This window comes from Ipomoea nil, unplaced genomic scaffold (assembly GCF_001879475.1).
Source record: "Ipomoea nil cultivar Tokyo-kokei standard unplaced genomic scaffold, Asagao_1.1 scaffold1026, whole genome shotgun sequence".
NCBI classification, from domain to species: domain Eukaryota; kingdom Viridiplantae; phylum Streptophyta; class Magnoliopsida; order Solanales; family Convolvulaceae; genus Ipomoea; species Ipomoea nil.
In genome coordinates this window covers 1,744,424-1,765,030 of record NW_017617454.1, presented here as the reverse complement: position 1 = coordinate 1,765,030, position 20,607 = coordinate 1,744,424, and the positions used below count along the sequence as shown (strand labels likewise).

Below are 20,607 nucleotides of genomic sequence, written 5' to 3'. Positions count from 1 at the left end.
AGGTGTATCGCTACTTGAACGGGAAATTATATTGTGCACTGCGGTGCTTAATTGATTATGCACTGCGCTTCAAAACGATGTCGTTTTGTTTAATTAAAAGAAATGACACCCGGGGCGTTAAGCCCAAAATAGCACGTACAAAGTCTGAGGTACAGGCCCTAAAACGGCGGCCCAAATACAGAGAATACGACCCACGGGGTGGGCGCGCTATAGCTAGATATGCTACTGATAGGAATCGAACCCAGGTAGCTGGCAATCCGCATGGCGTTTGGTGGTTGGCGCATTTGGGTTATCGCAACCCACATGCGCGGACTTGGCAATCCACATGGCGTTTGGTGGCTGCGGCATGTGGGTTATCGCAACCCACATGCGCGGACTTGGCAATCCGAATGGCTTTTGGTAGCTGGGGCATGTGGGTTATCGCAACCCACATGTGCGGACTTGCCGAACTTGGCAATCCGCATGGCGTTTGGTGGTTGGGGCATGTGGGTTATCGCAACTCACATGCGCTGACTTACCGGACTTGACAATCCGCATGGCGTTTGGTGGCTGGGGCATGTGGGTTATCGCAACCCATATGCAAGGACTTGCCGGACTTGGCAATCCGCATAGCGTCTGGTGGCTGGGGCATGTGGGTTATCGCAACCCACATGCGCGAATTTGCCGGACTTGGCAATTCGCATGGAGTTTGGTGGCTTGGACTTGTGTTGTTATGCTTGAGGTCGTGGGTTCGATACCCCTTAGTAATAATTCTAATAATATTTAGCTCCAAGCTTCCTTCTTTCCTTAGCCAAATAGAATTCAATTATTCTTGTTGAGCCAACACTTCACCCATAAAGATGACATCCCGCTTAGACAATTGGGCTAACTTCCCAATAAAATGACCCTCAGGTCCCATATCGCTATCAAACCAAAAAAAATCATTTTTTTCTACATGAACTAAAGCACCAGTATAATTACACACCATTTACCATCTATGTCATTGAAATTTAATGTCATTGAAAAATCTCTCCAATATTATACAGAGCCGACTAAAAAAAAAAAAAAAGGAAACAAAATCACCTAGCTAATAACTAATAAGAAAACCAAAATAATGGTGAAATTAAAAAAAAAAAAAAGTAATAATACAATTAATCTTTTTTTTCAAAACAAAACTTTTGGTACGATAATTATCTTGTGTCTCTTCTTACCTTTACGGCCTCAGCTCTACCTAACAATTCTTTGTAAGTTCTCCCACCATATCCATACAACTATGAAGCAGAAGACATATATATACAACTATGAAGCAGAAGACATGGGATTCTCCGAAACACTCATGAGGGAGTAAGGATTACAACTCTTTTTGAGCTGATTATACCTCTCAACATCGAAACTGTGAACCCTAATCAACCCTCTCTTCTTGGCGTCAACCCTGGTTTGAAAGAACCCTTCAAAAGACGGCTCTTTCGATGTTCTTAAGAAGAACCCATAGGCAGCCATGGCGTAGATTGATGTAATGTAGAAACAAATGGGCTCCATCACGTCCCACGTTAGCTCCCAGAATGTCAACCTCATCAACACCGCTGTCTGAGCCACCAGGTACCCCAGCCCGACCCATAGCTCTCTCCTCGCCATGGATTCTGCTCTCTTCTCTATTGCTGCCATTTGGGTCTCCATGTCCTCCAACTCCTTCATTCTTGATTCATCGGGCTGGGCTTTGGGCCTTGGTATTAGACCTTCAATGGCTCTTATAACCTGTATATACACACACAAAAAAACCAAGCGTTTGGATATATAAAAACAAGTGTTTATATTGACTTAGTTACGAAAATGTTAAAAGTTCGACTCTTAACAAGAACAACCTATTAACATTCTTAATTTAAGCTGGTAAGCTATAAACAACTTAAACTTGTATGGAATTTATCCAATACAGACCAAACTTGTATGGAATTTATCCAATACAGACCATAGTGACTGTATGGTTCTTTACTTTTATAAAGATTTTGAGTCAAATTAAAAATCATTAAATTTTTTTTCTCCATTAGTGTAGCCAAAATTCTAAGCCACATCAAGTAGGTGGATGTACCATTTTGGGTGCAGAGAATTAATGAGGTGGCAAAATTTAATTTTGGAATATATGTGTTTATAATTAATATAATTTAGAGATGGCCGGAGAGGGTATTTGAAAGAAAGGTTTGGAAAACAATAATCCAAGTGATATGAATATGATCCACTCCCAAATAAATAGCCATCTCGTTTATAGATCTGACGGTTCACTTTCCTGTCCAAGAAAACATCCAAAAAAAAACACACAATACATGAAAACTATCAGTTCTCGGTAGTCTCAGGATTCTGGAAAACGAAATGGCTAAGAAACATCATCGTATCATATCAAATCTAGTATGAATTGAAGTACGGATCATCAATAATGTCGTACGGTCTTAGCTTGTTGGGTTAATTAACTCTATGAATGGTGGCGGAAATTAAATAACAAAAAATATAATCAAAATTGGTAACCAACCTGTTGAGGTTTGAGGAAAACCACGTTCCCCAGGACGATGACGGCGCCGGAATCGTCCAACGTTTTCGCGAATTCCCGGCCTTGATCGGAGTCGGAACAGCCATCGCCGCAAATCCCGATGAACTCCGAGTAGGAAATGTGATTCTTTTCGATTCCCCGGAGCGTCATTTTCACCCTTTCAAGCTGCGACAACCGGAGGAGCTTCCTCGCCTGAACCGCCGTCATGTTACACTCCGGCTCCGTTTCCGGCCGTTTCACCGGCGGAGGGATGAGACCCTCCAGCCTGATCCTATCCCGTGAAACATCCCTCCCCCGCAGTTTCTCCAGAAGCTTCTCTCCGGCGGGGAACGACGCCGCCGCCGCCGGTAACCCCACGGATCCATACGACGCCGGGGGGCGGTGCATGAAGCGGCGGAAGACGCCGTCATCTAACGCCGCATCATGGGAGATTCTCTCCGGCCCCGGTGGGATCCGGGTCTTCACGGCCACCCGGGACGTAGAAATCCGGCAATCCCTCAAAGAAGGGTTAGCAATTCTGCATCCCCTTAGAAACCTCCGAGCCAAATTCTTCTTGAACTCCATTAATGGAAGAAACAAAAAGCTCACGCCTTTGACGACTATCTTCAATAATGGCGAATAATATCAATGGTGTAAAACAATCTGCACCGCCGTGTATATATATATAGCCCGGCTGCGTCCGAATACTTCCACGTATACGGGCTCCATTTCATGACCAATCATCCACCGTTGATCGCTTAGAATGGACGGCTACAATTCCAAATTTGAACACTTGGTTGGTACATGGGGGGTAGAGGAGAGCCAAGTTTAGTAAAAGTGCGCAGCGTAGAAGATAAAATTTCATGACGTATGATATTACTAGAATTGGAAGTGGAATTGAGGATAGGCATTAAATGTGGAATGTTCATAGCCTAAACGCAAACGTGTCGCCACATATTTCATACTCGCATATACGAGGCCGAGAGGGACGAGGAAACTCGACTGCGCGTTCATTGAATAGTGGGGCAGGGGTTTTTCGTCATTTCACTTGTTTCGGGTATTGGCTAGGGAAGCCAATAACATTATTTTTTTAGATATCATATCATATTACTACAATACTATATTTGGCTTTAAAAATAAAAATTAAAACTATATTTTAAAAATTTAAGGATTACAAAATGGCTAGCCGTAGTTGCGTGCAAGCATTACATGCTATAATGGTAATAATTATAATCAAATTGTAATAATGTCGATCAAACGTTAGAGGGTATTGGTAAAAATTAGATTCGTGATCTTTAAGTAGGTGAATTATATTTCACCAACTTGATTACCTATTTATATTATTTATGCAAATAATGTTTCGATTGAAGTAATTAATATTATATATTTATATATACTAATTATGATTCAGATATTATTTTCATTTGAAGCGGTGAGTATACAGATCAGATTATAGGTATTGTATTATAGATTTAAATAATCAATGAGAATTTGAAAATATTATATTAAAATATTGATATTAATATAATTATAATTAAACATAGAATTAATTAATGCAATAATTATTATCATAAACAGTACGATTGGGATTAAATTTTACGCAAAAAGATAGCAATACATCTAATGCTTTTGTCTAAGATAATCTTAATTTTAAAAAATAGAAATATTTAAGTGTTAAACAAATTAAAATTTCTTTTTAATCCGGCCAATATGATGTGAATATTATATATGAGCCCGAGATCGATGACTATGGACTAGATTTGGAGCAGGAGTATATAGTTGATTATATTATTTGATTGGAGAAGTCATTATATATAAATCCGGTCCACGATAAAGATGACGTAAAATTTCAATTTGTGTTGAGTTTGTGACAAATAAAAGCAAGCATATTAAATTATTATTGGGCATATATAAATTCAGGCATATTGGCACAAAATTATAACTAGTATAATTGAGATGGAAGATTCGTGAAGAATATAATCAGCACGCCGTAGAAGGAATGGATAGAAAGTAAGCGTGCAATGTACACAATATGAAGATGATATATATTTTCACCCCCCCCCCCCCTCCCCCCAACACCCCCCCCCCCCCCCCCCCAAAAAAAAAGAAAAAAAAGATGGAAGATATATATGGATCGGATGAGCATTATTGAGCAACATCTTCATCCTTTTGCTTAATTATTATATTATTTAAGAGCGGATCATCAGAGGGCAGGTCGGATTGGATTCTCATTCTTGGAATTGAAGTCAGAGCCACATATAATTTTGACCTTTCATACGTTTCAAATATTGCCATATATATTGCCAGCCAACTTGCCACTATATATATAAAATATTTCATAACCCCTATATATTCTCTACCGTCATATCATATACATACGGAGTATATATACATATATACATACATACACACACACATATATGTGTGTGTTAACGCTGGATAATGTATCTGTAGGTAAGCGACAATACATTTAGAGTCTATAATAGTGCATGCACTTATGCATGTGCACTATTTATTGTTTACATATACACTATCAAATGTTTTCAAATGCACCGTCGTAATTACAGAAATGTAACTGTATTTTTTTTTCATTTTTCATTAATTTCTAATTAACTTAATTTGACCCTTCTATATGAGTGGATTAGATTACTCCACACGTTATTATGTAACTATTAGTTCTCATTTGATCTGATTATATATATATATATATATATATATATATATATATTAATTAGAGAGATCTAAGTAGATAGAGAAAATAAAAAGTAGAATACAATGTTATAATGTGCATGTCAATCAAATTAAATTAAGAATGTATATATACATACGCACAGCCACATATATAGATCTGATGATATAATTCCCACCTAGTAGCTACAAGATGATATATATGCTTCATGATATGTATGATAAGGATTTAGAATATATTTTGTACCTGTTCAATTGCGTACGTTCAATAGAAAGTTTAAATCCACACCAAAAAAAAAAAAAAAAAAAAAAAAAAAAAAAAAAAAAAAAACACACACACACACACGTCCCTAAAATATCGATCAACAAAAAATATTGTGGCCCTGTTTGGTAAAATAATTAGCCTTAATAGCCTATAGGTCAATTTTGACTTATTTGATCATTATTAATTTTTTGATTTGGTTAAAAAATCATATAAGTGTTTGGTTAATTAGTTTTTTGTAACTCCAAAATGCTAAAATTCAAAAAACTGCTTAAAGTAACTTTTTCAATTAGCTTTTTGAGAAAGAAAATTATACCAAATAGCTATCAGCTAACAGCTAATTTACCAAACACCTTTCTACAATCAGCTAATGTTATCAACTAGTTATACCTTCTAATTAACCAAATTAGCTAACTGCTAAAAATTATCAGCTAACAGCCATTTACCAAACAGGGCATGTACCTATTGTACTTAGTACAAAAATATATTAGGGGTTGTTTGGTAAATAGTTGTCGGCCGATAGTTGTTAGTAGATTAAGTTAGTGTGTTTGATTAGTCGGTAGTATTGGCTAATTGTAGAAAGATATTTGGTAAATTAGCTATTAGTTGATTGCTGATTATTATATGCAAAATGAATTTTTCAAAAAGCTAACTGAAAAAGTTGTTTTGAGCATCTTTTTGAATTTTAGCATTTTAGAGCAATAAATCTTTACAAAAATCTAATTAACCAAACACTTATATTGGTTGTTTAACCAAGTCCAACAACTAATAATGGTCAAACAAACCAAATTTAACGGATAGACTAACTATTTTACCAAACAGATCAAAGCCATATATAGTCCATTATATGTTAAGTACAGTCAATACGTACTAGTGATGCCAATACCTAGTACAAGGTTGCTTGTTCACCATAGTGAACTATTATAATCGAGTACTATTGACACTAGTAATGTTATTACTTAGTACAACGCTGCAACCAATTCAATTATTAGACTTACATGTTCGCTACCATAATTTCTTAAAATACACATCTATCATTTTATATTAAATTTCAACCAATCGTAATCCATCTACCTCACATAGTGTTGTTGGGAACAAAGAGCATCTAAAGAAGCGATACGGGGGTGACGAGCGCCATTAGTTACAAATCTAGGACGATAGCCGCCATAGCCAATCCAGATAGATAGAAGAAGATGGGAAGCAATCAAACAGATATATAAGAGAATTGTAGCCAGTAATGTCTAGTACTAGTGTTGTACGTTTTATGAAAAATCTGAATCATTAATTTTCTAGGCATATATTCTTGTTAGGAAGACGTTTGCGGATCATATTTACGTAAAGTTTATATTATGGTCCTTGCATAGTTGCATGCATGCATGCATGCATTTATTCATAAAAAAGTTGGGAATGGAAGTTGAATGGTGGTGATTTGATGATGATAAAGCTTAGTTCCAACTTCTGGATTTATTCTAGAGCATTCTGGAAATGCGTGCAGGAATGAGATGATATGTATGTTCATTTTCATCCAAAGTTCGACGTGAAAGCAATGGAATATAATATATGCATATATAATAATCCAACGTCGTGTATTAATTTTTTGGAGTACAGTACAATATCATGTTAAAATTAGCCCAATATCGCAGAGCATTTTCCAGAGATTTGTTTTAGCCTTTTTGTTTTGTTTTCTTTGGGCTAGTTTGCTGGGCCCAAATGGCAGGCAAGTAGCTAGGGGTATCAATGCGCAAATTATGGTGTATCATGTATGGTACACACGGTTGCAAAACAACACCGTTTATCATGATATAGTAATGGTGTCATTAATGATACCGTTTAACTCTACCAATCAAATAATTTTTTATTTTTTATTTTTTTACAAAAAAACTCAAATCAATGTGTAATTATGAATACATAGTTATGCAAGTCTGAATATATAGTTATGAAGTTATGGATATATAGTTATGAAGTTATGGATATATAGTTTTGAAATTATGAATGTGTAGTTATGCAATTATGGATATGGTTCTCTGTGAACAAACACTTTAAAAATTCTGAATATGGAGTTATGTAATTATGAATGTCTAGTTGTGAAATTATGAATATATGGATATGAAATTATCAATGTGTAGTTATTATTTCTGAATGTACTATTGTCATAGTTATGTAATTCTGGACATATAATTATGTAATTCTGGATATATAGTTATGAAATTGTGGATATATAGTTATGAAATTATGAATATATTCTACTGTTTGAATACGAAAGGAAACCGCCTAACGCCGTTAACGACAATCCGAATGAATTATTTTTATTATAAATGAAATGACGTCGTTTTGCAACCGTGTGCACCATGTATGGTGCACACAGTTACATAGCATAACGATTGGTATCCGCAAATTATGTTGTGCATCCGTATGCACCATGCATGGTGCATACGGATGCAAAAACGACGTCGTTTTGGTTAAAAAACGCGCGTCCCACTTAAAAAAGAAATCAGGTTCGATTCTCGGCAATAGCATTTTTATATATCCATAAATTCATAACTATATATCTATAAATTCATAACTATATATCCACAGTGAATGAATGTAGTAAAAATCCACAATGAATGAACTAAATATCTACAAATTCATAACTATATATCCAGAAATTCATAACTATATATTCATAAATTCATAACTATATATCCACAGTGAATGAACTAAATATCCATAAATTCATAACTATATATCCAGAAATTCATAACTATATATTCATAAATTCATAACTATATATCCACAGTGAATGAATGAAGTAAATATCTACAATGAATGAACTAAATATCCACAATGATTGAACTAAATATCCACAATGAATGAACTAAATATCTAGAAATTCATAATCCACAATCATGGTTGCAAAAATCGCGCCTAGGCGCCTGGCAACCGCCGCAAAGAAGGCCAGAATCGGACTCCTCCGCGGCCGGCCGGCTAGGCGCTCGCCTAGCCGGCTGAACCGGCGGTTTAATATATATATATATATATATATATATATATATATATATATATATATATATATATATATATATATATATATATATTGCGTTTTAAATTGTGAAAAGTTCGAGAAAGCATAACTTTTGACTCGGTTGTCCGTTTTGGACAATTTTTTTTTTCAAATCGCGTATTTTTTCGAGATTTATCCACCGCAAACAGCCGAAGGCGGTTTGGTCCACTAATTTCTCAAAAAAAAATTGCTTCTTTAGCTCTTAATTTTAGTTTTTTTATGTATTTAGATGGTTTAAACAATCTTTTGAACACTTTTACAACCACTTTCGTAAATAGTTTCTAAGAAATAACTATGGAAACCTTATGTTTTATTACTAAATTTTAAAAATTTTTAATTTTTAATTTTATTTTTAATTATTTAAAAAAAAAAAAATCAGCGCCTAGGCGCTAGGCGACCCATTGCCGCCTAGGGGGCGCCTAACGTTTTTTGCAACATTGTCCACAATAATGCTATTGTCGAGAATCGAACTTGAATTTTTTTTTAAGTGGGATGCGCGTTTTTAGTCAAAACGACGTCGTTTTGTATCGTATACACTATACATGATACATTCGGTTGCACAGAATAACTATTGATTGGTATCAATGCGGGCTGATCTATCCCATTGCGAATATTTTTTATAGGCCTTTGAGGGTTGGCCCGCGAAGCCCGTGGAATCGGATTATAAAACCTTAATCCATCTCATGTGGACTCACATGCCTCATAGATTAGCCCGCAGGCCTAACTTTAAATAAACAAGTGTTATATATATATATATATATATATATATATATATATATATATATTTATATATTTATTTATTTTTTAAAACAAAAAAAAAGTGTTATATTATTATTCTATATTAAAATAATTTAACCATTTAATTTTTTTTTTTTGTGTTTAAAATTTAAAAATTTACATTTTTTGAGACTTTAATGTTATATATATATATATATATATATATAATATGAAAATCCCGTGGGCTAGCCTTCCAATCCATGCGGGTCAAGTCTTCCAACCCACGCGGATCAAGCCCGCGAGGCTTGTATTTTCGTTGGTGAAAAATTGCACCCTCCTAATCAGGTCAGGTGGAGGGTCCTTGGGGTTCAGGATTCAACTTCTTTTAAAGGGGCGATAAGAGTTCTAAATTTGTTATCAAATTTAATATGTTGAGGTCAACTCTTTGGTCACTTCTTGTTCTAGAAAATTTAAGTGTGCAGTCTAAAATCCTTCTATTTTAAAGAGTTTATTGTTAAGCATTTAGTTGATATGAAATAAGTGTTAGAGCCAACAACTCAAATGTGGTTTCTTTATAAGTATATGCAAATTTTGGTGATGCATGCTTACTTGAATCCCAAGCCAAATATAATATTGCTGTTTGAATTCAAACATGCAACTGCCCTGTACTATTTATATAATACACCATTCTTTATTGACAAATGCCATCAAAGACTTACCAAACCTTATACCAATTGTCTGTGGAGAAGGAAGCCATCTTTTCCCACAATTATGATGAACATATACTCCACAGAGTAGGAGGAAGAAAGGCAAGCCCGAATTGATCCCAATATGAGCATCAGTGTACAAACATCTTGAAAATAAAAAAGTTAAGATATATTTCGCAATTTACTTTCTAGTTCCTTGCAGTGGAAATCTGCAATTATTGAGCTCTCGATCAAAGCTCACATTTCATACATGGAGAAACAAAGTCCTTCTAGGTGCTATTGAATATTCATACATCTACATTATATTATGCATCCTTCATCCATGGCATTTGACATCTCAATCTGTTCCAAGTAACTACACTACTTCAAATGCTATTGAACAATTGCATAAACATGAAACCACCAGAAATGAGCATAACAGTATAGTTTATTGAGAGTAATATCTATATATATCAAGGAGTCCATATAAAATTATAGACCCAATCATGGCTAATCTTTACAAAGAACAAAAAGAATCAACAACACTATTGGCACCACAAATGGCAAATTCAGTGGCGGCAATCCAACCAAGTTGGTCTAACTGTTCGCAGGGTAACCAAAAAGTAACAAGTTCAACTGTTCTTTTAACTTTCTTGGTTTGAACCGAACAGGCGGAACAGCTATGAATAACTTAGGCTGATTCAGTCGAAGAGAATACCATTCCCTGAACTACTTGAGCTAGCTTGATTATTGATCTTTCTCAATATAACAGTCCTTGCCATTCTTATATGCTGCCTGCAATTATCTGCATGCACATTCAAGATCTCAACTGTTTCCATGAAGGAATTCACATTCTTCTTGATGTCCTCCATTGCAATCTCCACTGCTTCACTTTGCAGCATGGCAAAATCTGCAGTGCTCAACAATCCCTCAATCAAAATCTTGAATTTATCCACCAAAGCTTGAATATCATCCAAGTCTTTGATCATAAATGTAGTCCAAGCCCCCACTGTGTTCAGTATATCCCTCTCCTTCTTAAGCTCATTCTCGTACTTCCTCCACAAATTGTTGATCCATTTGCCCACCGTCCCGAGCGGCACTGCCGCGGCCGCCGCCAACGCCGTCACAACCGGCGGCGCCGTCACGGCGGCGGCGACAATGGAGCAAACGATGGCCGAGACAAAGACAGTAGCGAAAATCGCGCTCGAGATTCTCCGCCATGACTTCCTTCTCCGCAGTTTCTTATCAAGCTTCCTCTTTTTCTCTCGCAGTTTGTTCAACATGGATTCTTGCTTCGTATACATTACATGGAACAAAGAAAAGAATTTCTCGGTGAAAGGGTCACCGGCGTCCTTGAACATCTGGAGCTGCTGGAGCGTCTGGGAGTAGAGATGGGTCGGGTCGGAGCCTTGGATCTGGGCGGTTTCTTCCTCGAATTTCTGCAAGGCGAACTTGAGAATGGACTGGCTGGTTTGGACGCGGTGGAGGCAGCCCTCGAGGGCGGTGCAGAAGCTCATGGTGTGGCGGCTGTTGTCGAGAAACTCCTTGACCAGATCGAACAGGTCCGGGTCTTTCCAGATATCCCGTTTGCTTTCCAGTATGAAGTTGACGACTTCATGGTTCATATCGAGAAAGCAGACGGTGACATCCCGGAGGGATTCGACGGAGAGCGCCCGGTGGTCGAGGTTGCCGGCGACGGAGTTTATGGCTCTGGTGGCGCGGTCTTGGAGCGTGGAATCGAAGGCTCGGAAGCCCGGATCTTTCTGGCAGGCCATCAGGTAGGAACTCAACTCGGTGGAGATGTCGAAACCGGAGGAGATGGTTGCCGATGACGGCGTAGAAGTCGCCGGAAAATGAGTGTTTTGGTCTCTTGGTTTGCAGAAGTGGTTGCCCATTTCTTCAAGAATCTGAGTACGATGAATCTGGGGATTTAGAGATCAAGTAAAACTGGAAATTCTGAATAGATCAGTGCTGATGACTATGCTCTATCCTCCAGAAGGTTGAGATTGGAGGGAGCTAAGACGAGTGGAGGTGAAAGACGAAGTCAACGAGGGAGTTTCCACGATGGGCAAACGAACAGTTACAGGCCTACAGCCGCCGTGATCGTTGACATTTCAACGAGGAAAATCCCGCTGATTAGCTTAGTGAAAAAAAAAAAAAGAACAAGAAGTCGTTGTAGTATAGTGGTGAGTATTCCCGCCTGTCACGCGGGTGACCCGGGTTCGATCCCCGGCAACGGCGATTTTTGGTCTTTTTTTAAATTCTCATCTCGATATCTAATTTCTAGACCATTAGTGGGTATAACCCAAAACAAATAGAGTCGGCCCATTACACTGGACGGCCCAGCAGTGCAGGCTTCAACTTTTTTCAGTCCAATCACCTAAGACTGGCAAATTATGTCGGCAATTTATATCCTACACCACGGCGCGCGTTGCACTATGCACCCAGATGCAAAACGACGTCGTTTTAATTATTATTTTTTTTGAAATTTCCCGCCCCAGTGAATGACAGTAGTTTTTTCTTAAAAAAAAAAACTCGTTGTTCAAGAATGTACATAATGTTATACTAGAATACACATAATGTTATACATGAATGTACATAATTATATAACAAAATATACATACTCTTTTTAAAAGATAATACACATAATCTAACATAATACATAATAAACATAAACTTTTAACATAATACACATCAACTCTTAACATAATACACACAAATTTTCTGATTCGGATGTACATAATTGTATAAAAAGAATGTACATAATTGTATAAAAAATACACATAACTGTATGAACCAATACGCATAACGTTGTGAACAAATACACATAACGTTGTGAACAAATACACATAATCTCAGCAACTTCCTACCGTGCCTCCCAACACTACCCCAAAACGACGTCGTTTTGGGAGGCGCGCGGCGCACAGTGCTATGTGCGCCGTGGTGTAGGATATAACGATTGAGTTATGTCCTGGAAACGTGTTCACCGAGAATGGTGAACACAAGGCCAAACGACGTCGTTTTTTAGGCCAAAAAAAAAATTCGCGGATGTGGAGTTAATGGCGAGAATGGTGAACACAAGGCCAAACGACGTCGTTTTTAGGCCAAAAAAAATATTCGCGGATGTGGAGTTAATGGCGCGCGTTGATCAAATTATGAATTTTCTGTTATGAGATTATGAATTTTCATAAAATTCATAATCTCATAACAGAAAATTCATAATCGCATAACAGAAAATTCATAATCTCATAACAGGAAATTCATAATCTCATGGTTCCAAAGTGAATGTGTAGGCATGGTTCCAAAGTGAATATGCAGGCATGGATTCATAATTTATGAATGTCCGTGATTTCGGACGGGAATGTGTAGGCATGGTTCCAAAGCGAATGTGCAGGCATGAATTCATAATTTATGAATGTCCGAAATCATTGTTCACCTCAAATTAAAGTGAAACCGCAAAATGTGAAAATGAAGAAGAAAAGTCACGCAATTAATTAAGAAAAAAAAAAAAAGATAATGGTGTACTAACACCATTGGAACCGTGTTCACCATGAATGGTGAACACGGTTCCATGGCATAACGCTCCCCTAAGACTTGTGATTTCTTCGTCATCCGGCAATGCTGGTCATCTTGAACAATTTATAGCGTGGACCAGGCTCCACATAGCATTATGAATCCTGAATTAAAATAACGTCGTTTTGATATTTAAGTTTTAATATATTTTGTATTTTTCATTTTTCATGTTTCAACACAAATTTTAATTTATTCTAGGTATAGAATCAATGCTCTAAGGTACAGAATTTCATAACACGAGATACAAAAACTCAAAACATAAGACACATACACATGTTATATATTTACTTATTCTCAAATTTGATTTATGTAGATAGTATATATCTTATAGATACATAATTTCATAATACAAAACATAAATTCGTAAAATAAGACACACAATATATTGTGTGTTACACAACTATTAGTTTATTTCAGGTACATAATCTATAAGCTTAAGGTACAGAATTACATAACATGAGACATATGCACACAAGACATATAAATATGTTTTATATTTACTTTAGTTCAAGTACAAAATCAATATTCTTAAGGTACAAAATTGCATAACATAAGATACAAAAACGCATAACACAAGACACAAAATGCATAGCAGATCAGAAGACACAAAAGCGCATGTTATATTTACTTTGTTTCAGGTGCAGAATACATACGCTTAAGGTACAGAACTGCATAACATGAGACACGAAAACGCATAACGCAAGACACATACACATGGTTTATAATAATAAAATAAAATAAAATTTGTAACATGAATTAAACAACAAATAGTCACCGTCAAAAATAAAATTTTAAACTACATTGTTTAGGACTAGGATCTAAAGTGCAGTGTAGACCCTCCACGGTATAACGATTGGTAATCTTGGGAACAAAGGGATGAGAGCATAATACTTGTGCTCCAATCAGCAGTTAGTTAGTTAAAAATAAACTTTGTTATAATTTGTGGAAAGAAACCCAAAGTCCTCCTCTGTGATAAACATGTCTTTTCTAATAGGTTGACATTTGGAGTCTCTATAGCCAAGTAATGAAAATGGAAATGACAAGTGAGAATAATGATGGGTGTCGACTATCAAATTAATGTTATTGCTAGTTGCTACAATGCTTTTATTGTACTAGACTAGACCCATTATAAAATTGGTATTAATTGTGATTTTGATAACAAACAAATAATATAATTGAAATAAATTAAATAGTACAACGGACAATTGGACAGTAAATGATCATTTTTGGGTTACAAATAAATAACTAATTTGGACTAAACTAAGCCCAAGATATTAGCCTGGTTGAATTGACTAATCCAAGGTACTACCCAAACATCTTCATCTTTCCAGAGTAGCTTGTCTTTAGACATGGGAAATACGGATGAGAAGACACAAGAATTGAAGCTCTATTAAAAGAAAATGTTGATGCATGTCTAAATGAGAAGCTCTATTAAAAGAAAATGTTGATGTCTAAATGAGTATAACCCTATTATTTATAGGTGTAAAAATTTTATATTTCATAAAAAATAAATGGACAACTTACCACCACAAATTAATTATTAGACATGTTTTATTGTACAAATTAAAAGTTTGTTAAAGCTCGAGGAAGTCAAAGAATTGCTTACGCCGTCACACTCCTGCCAACCATGCCCTAATCGGCACAACGTTTTGCAAATTAACCCCAATTCCCCAACACTCGTCCCAATTATCCCTTGTAAACCTTGGGGGATGTCTTTCATGCCCTATCACACTCCTACCGCTTCTACCATACTGAATCTATACTTTTTGTAAGAGTTGCTCATCTGCTCTTTGAAGTTAAAACCTAAATGTTCCTAATTTACGTTAAAAGTCCAGTAAACTCAATTCGTAAATATATAATTATCTACACTTAAGACTTATAATCATAAAAGTATGAAACGTACAAGAACTAACCCAACTAATTAATTTAATAATAAACCCACATGAGAGTTTGTCAAGAAGCTTTCATTAATGAACACTTCGTTCAAAAGTGTTACATTGGTCATAAATGTCAAATGTATGATTAGATAGAATCTTCAATCTTGTATTCACAAATTATTATTATTATAAATTATCATCATGCTAACCACAATAATAGCAATGATCTCTTAATGGTGACGAATCAAATCAACGACTAATCCTTAGATGAATTGAACTTGAGGCACTTCGTTATCTACTCCAAGGCAGACTTAATGTAGCAACCACCATTCCAGATAACCCTACACCTAAACCTCATTCGTCAACACTCTCAAACTCGCAGATTCATTGGATTGTGCATTTCGGAGCGACCCGGAGTTTGGAATCCCTAGTTTGAATCCAAACAAAGATTTGGTGTCTCCTATTTGATTCTTACTATGAAGATTTTACGTTTTGGAATGGAAGACTTATCATATCAATTCAATGAGAAGTTTCCTCAGACAGCTGGTCTTATCAACACCCAATGTTATCATCCTCGTCACATGACTCACGTGCTACCCGGTCCTTCTTGTACCGTCGAACCGTGCCTTTCAGTCTTGCTTCATCTTCCCACAACCACTTTTAATAAGGTCATCTTCCAATTAATATCCAAATGTCACACGTTATTAGTTATGGATGCCCCTTTTTTTTTTTTTTTTTTCAAATACTACTAGCTCTGTTACAATGTAGTATATGTTCATAAGTACTTTCTCAACTTACGAAAATATAAAGAGTTGCCCACACTGAAGCTCGAATACATAACATTCTATTTGGGAGAGTCACTTCATGACATTGGACCACAAAGTCTTAGCAATGCTGTTCATTAGTAAGCGAATTGCAAATGTAGCTATAAAATTATAGGTTAATCAGAGTTGAATTCAAATTAAAAATATTAACAAGTATGAACATAAATTAATTTTTAAAAAAGTTGGATATTTTCTTTCAATTGCACAAAACATTGGCCTCCATCCTCAAAATTCCCCATGCAGAATTAGAGCAAATAATATAATTATTGAATGGATCTCTGCGGGCAATGGCGGCCCCAAGGCTCTCTAGGCTCTTATATTTTCTCCTTTCTCTTTCATGAATTATATACTTCGTCCGTACTAATTATGAAAACCGGGACCCACATAACATTATCTTTAATTAAATCCTAATAAACACTCCCATTACTGCCATCAAAGCCAAAATATCAATTCCACATTTCCATTGCTCATATCTCAGTTGCCTGCCAGCCTGGCACCCCCACACTCTCACAATTCAATGCCTGCCTCTGCTGTAATTAATGGGACTCACCTGTTTTAATTGGACGTATTAGAGTTTCTCATACTTGACTCGACAGAACATTTAAAAGGATGTTAAGATTAAAAGTAGTATAATTTTATCAAGAATTTGTGATTTAAGTTAAAAATATTTGATTCCAGTGAATAAGATTTTATGTTCAGAGCATCGTGAATGAAGTAATAATAAGTATTGAAAGAATCTATGGTTTAATTAAGTTGAAAAAGTTAGGTCTCAAAGTAAGGCATATATGGTTGAAAGATTAGGAATTTTCAACTACGATAGACTTTCTAATACCCATCAAAATTGGCTGCAAATACTACATCTTTAGGCTGAGATTTTCAATAGCCAATGAACGTTCTATCTATCCATCAAAGTTTGCTAAAAATAATGCATCTTTGATACATGGTTGAAAATTTTGAGTACTTTTCATTTGTAGGGTAAATCTGTCGAAAAGTTGATGGGTTTGGAACTGGGACCCCTCGCCCAGTCTTCAGAGTCAATCCTTTTCGATCTCAAAGTTACGAATCCATTTTAATTTGACGGATGGCTTCATTCCCGCCTACATTGTTCAATTGGCTAGAGGTTGTGCATGGTGTCCTCTCATATAGTCATGCAATTTGCAGGCAAGCAAGATTTACCTAGTGTACAGTCTAAGTAGTGTTTGTGATCGATTTTCCTATATAAAAAAAAAAAAAAGAATAATCAATGGTATTGAAAAAAATGGTGTAGCTTTAAGTTTCTTCCAATTTGAATTGGTTTGAGTGGCATAAAAAGGGCCGGGGGTCCATTTTGTGCCTGCCATTACCAAACAGATTTTCAATCCATGAATGGTAAAGCTGTGGAGTTTAGGTTTCTTGGTAAAGAAAGGCGGCAACTTTGAGAGTGACAGTGGCAGTAAAATAATCCTGCATGAGGAAACAAACAACGCCAATTCCTACGACCCAAAAGTGAGACAAAAGGCACCCAACACTAAATTAAGGAGTGGAGTGGAGGCCGGGGAAAACACGAGACACAAACATGTTGATAAGTGCCATAATGTTTTGGTTTTGGTTAAACATATACGTCCAGATTAAATTATAGTCCTGTGTTGGGATTAAGGCTGTCATACTTTATTTATTTACACTTTATACGAGCTTCAAGCTTCTTATTTTAATGGCGTCCAGATTGTGGTGTCTGTTGCTGGTCTCCTCCCTCCACTCTCCCTCAGATTCGCATTAATTATCTGCATTTTTTCTTGACTTCTTCAACCTTAAATTAAAGCTTAATTTCATCGGCATTAACACTAACATTTTATCTGGTTTTTTAACGTTAATATAATGTAATCTTAATCTTTGTCTGTTTGGTACTGTACTGTGGTGTACTGTTAGAGATAGATTGAAAAAAGTAAGAATATAATGATCGAATATATGATGAGATTGGGCAGGCGACTGAAAAGACCGGACGTTCGTACTTTCCCTGGAAACTGGGCGGTTCATGCTCCCTATCTCCAATGGCCGACAACTCGTCGCCGATGATGATTCCCACCGCGTCGGCCCCCAAGGGGGTGGTGACGTGGCACGTGTGGATAAGCCGGGAGGTGTGGACAGCCGGAACTATTGACACTCACCCAAGATTCTAAAAAAATTGTAACGATAAACAAGTTCAAATTAAGAAAATTTATATATTTAACTATTTGAGACAAAAGGTGAAATATGTTTACGGCAAGCACAAAAAGTCTCCATCATTTTGAGAGATCGATCACTGGTATCTTGTAACAAATTTTACTTTTATGGTCAGTATAATTGACAAAATAGCTAATCGGCGCACTAAGCGGTCTAGTCGGTGTCTAAGACAGGTCGACACCTAAGAAGCCTATGTTGTCAGCACCTAAGCGGCCCAGGCGACGCTTAAGAGGTCTAATCGACCGGCCACCTAAAATACTGATTATAGTGATACATTAGGCAATCGATCGAAGACGTATGCGCTGATTAATCGGCGCATAAGTAGAATTTTTACAACATAATGACCAGTTGAGCTATTCATACTACTGACAAAAAAATCAATAGTCTCGATTGTCCGATAGTATGTATTTATGTGTAAGTGTGAGTGGCAGGCGGGGCCCACACTGAGAGAAATATCGTCATTTCAGTGGGCCCACCCCTGCAGCAGTGATTCCTCTGCTCTATAAGAAGGAGAGCCCACCTCTCCCGTTCAAACGCAGCACCTCCACTAAATCTTTCTTCATTCCACATACACATTCTCTCTCTCTCTAGAGGTTTCTGAATTCTTGTAGCTTGACAGAAATGGAGATGAAGATGAAGAGTAACAGACGGCTGGGAAGGTTTGTGAAGGAGCAAAGGGGGAGACTTTACATCATGAGAAGATGTGTGGTCATGCTTCTCTGCTGGCGCGACTGATACATCATCTCTCTCTCCCATCATCATCTTCAAATCCATGCATAAATCTTACCTATATATATACATCTGGATTTGATATATGCACTCCGGGCCATGATCAATCTTGGCTGGGAACCAGTGCATTTATCAATTCCTACAGATCAGATCCATATATATATACGGAGTATATGGTAATGTTTTGTGTAAGATCAGAGTTCATGGAACTGCTCTATATCAGACACACTCCATTGGAGACTGCTTTCAAGCTCTCATACTGCCTGCACCAGCAGCTGTATGTTGCATAGTGGTGTATGCAGTTCTCAATCTCATCAGCTCTTTGTCATCATATCCCACCAATATAATGTTGAATGTATATATAGTGATCACATGTATTAGTCTTTTTTTTTTTTTTTTTTTTTTTTGGATTAGGATATGTAGCTGGTATGAATGCATACTTTGAGAAAATTATATTCAAGAATCTATTGGAAGATTTATCCTAATGTTTTTTAAAAAATTTTATTTATGGGTTTCTCATCTTTATTTCATGGCGGCCTCCTAATGGTCTTATTAATTAAACCCTAAAGTTGAGGACTCTTACCTCCAAGGAAGTAATTAAACCGCGGATATGTTTCAATAAGATCGTCTCTATTGAAAATTTGAATCGAGATATTTGTTAGGTCACTAGCTATCTCACATTTAACCTTTCAACCTTTAATGGTCTTATTCTTGATTTCATGAGAATGGAAGATATATTAATTAATTCATTGTACCTATGGGATAGAAGAAGGGGGGAAACCGAAGATTTCACATAGTACTTTTAGTACTTTTATGATTTTTTTCGTACCTTTTGTTCAATGAGAAAATGCCTCTCTAAATTTTACTTCAATTATCTCATTTATTGTTTTTATCATCAAATATAATTATTTTTTTACTTAGCTTGTGATATTTTTAAATTTGGAACTTCCAAAAATATAAATTAAAATCATTAGAAACTAATAAATTATTTAAAAAAAAAAAAAAACATTTAAGTGTCAATCAATATCGGAGCCTCTTGCACCTAACATACATTACCTTAACGTGAATAGGAAAATTTTTGAATTTGTACCAGGTATTGTGGAGACAATATACTCACAGTACTTTATATAAACTTAAAGTGTTTTTTAAAATATTTGATTTGTACCTAGTACAAGTGACGTCGGTGTTAATCAGTAGCATAAACTTTCTCGTTAATTATGTATTGAGTATTACTTGTATATAAAAAATCACAACTTTAAATTAAAAAAAAAAAAAAAAAAAAAAAAAAGATATTCCCAAATGAGAACCAAAATGAGATTATTGTGTTTACCTTATAAAAGGAAACTATATAACTTTTTGAAGCTTTGATTGAGCAATAATTACTGTACTATATAAAAGTCAAGGTTTGGTCAAGGTGTTATTATTATTGCATAAATTGTTAAAAAGTAATTAGACTATACTTTAAAGTAATAATTTATCCAATATGGTGTAATAGAATTTGACCACTATTGG

At 36.0% G+C, this 20,607-nt stretch overlaps 2 protein-coding genes and 1 non-coding gene across 3 annotated transcripts; 1 reads left to right on the top strand and 2 right to left on the bottom strand.

Annotated features, from left to right (window-relative positions):
* Window positions 1–975: 975 nt before the first annotated feature.
* Window positions 976–19,789, bottom strand: LOC109180606 (calcium uniporter protein 2, mitochondrial). Its single transcript, XM_019330281.1, has 3 exons — window positions 19,782–19,789; window positions 2,501–3,101; window positions 976–1,734 (listed from the first exon to the last, which is right to left on the bottom strand). Exons 2-3 carry the CDS (start codon window positions 3,080–3,082, stop codon window positions 1,279–1,281), a joined length of 1,038 nt encoding a protein of 345 aa, XP_019185826.1. The 5' UTR covers window positions 3,083–3,101; window positions 19,782–19,789; the 3' UTR covers window positions 976–1,278.
* Window positions 10,315–11,981, bottom strand: LOC109180605 (UPF0496 protein 1-like). The gene has a single exon (XM_019330280.1). The coding sequence runs from the start codon at window positions 11,786–11,788 to the stop codon at window positions 10,595–10,597; it is 1,194 nt and encodes a 397-aa protein (XP_019185825.1). The 5' UTR covers window positions 11,789–11,981; the 3' UTR covers window positions 10,315–10,594.
* Window positions 12,063–12,134, top strand: TRNAD-GUC. Its single transcript has one exon. It is a non-coding gene; the product is annotated as a tRNA-Asp (tRNA).
* Window positions 19,790–20,607: the final 818 nt, after the last annotated feature.

What these genes read in the sequence shown, in the direction of transcription:
- LOC109180605 (XM_019330280.1), bottom strand. Translation starts at nt 11,788, where the DNA reads ATGGGCAACCACTTCTGCAAACCAAGAGACCAAAACACTCATTTTCCG.
- LOC109180606 (XM_019330281.1), bottom strand. Translation starts at nt 3,082, where the DNA reads ATGGAGTTCAAGAAGAATTTGGCTCGGAGGTTTCTAAGGGGATGCAGA. An exon ending in TTTTCCTCAAACCTCAACAG is followed by an intron (nt 1,735 to 2,500) that starts GTTGGTTACCAA and finishes GTGTATATACAG; the next exon opens with GTTATAAGAGCCATTGAAGG.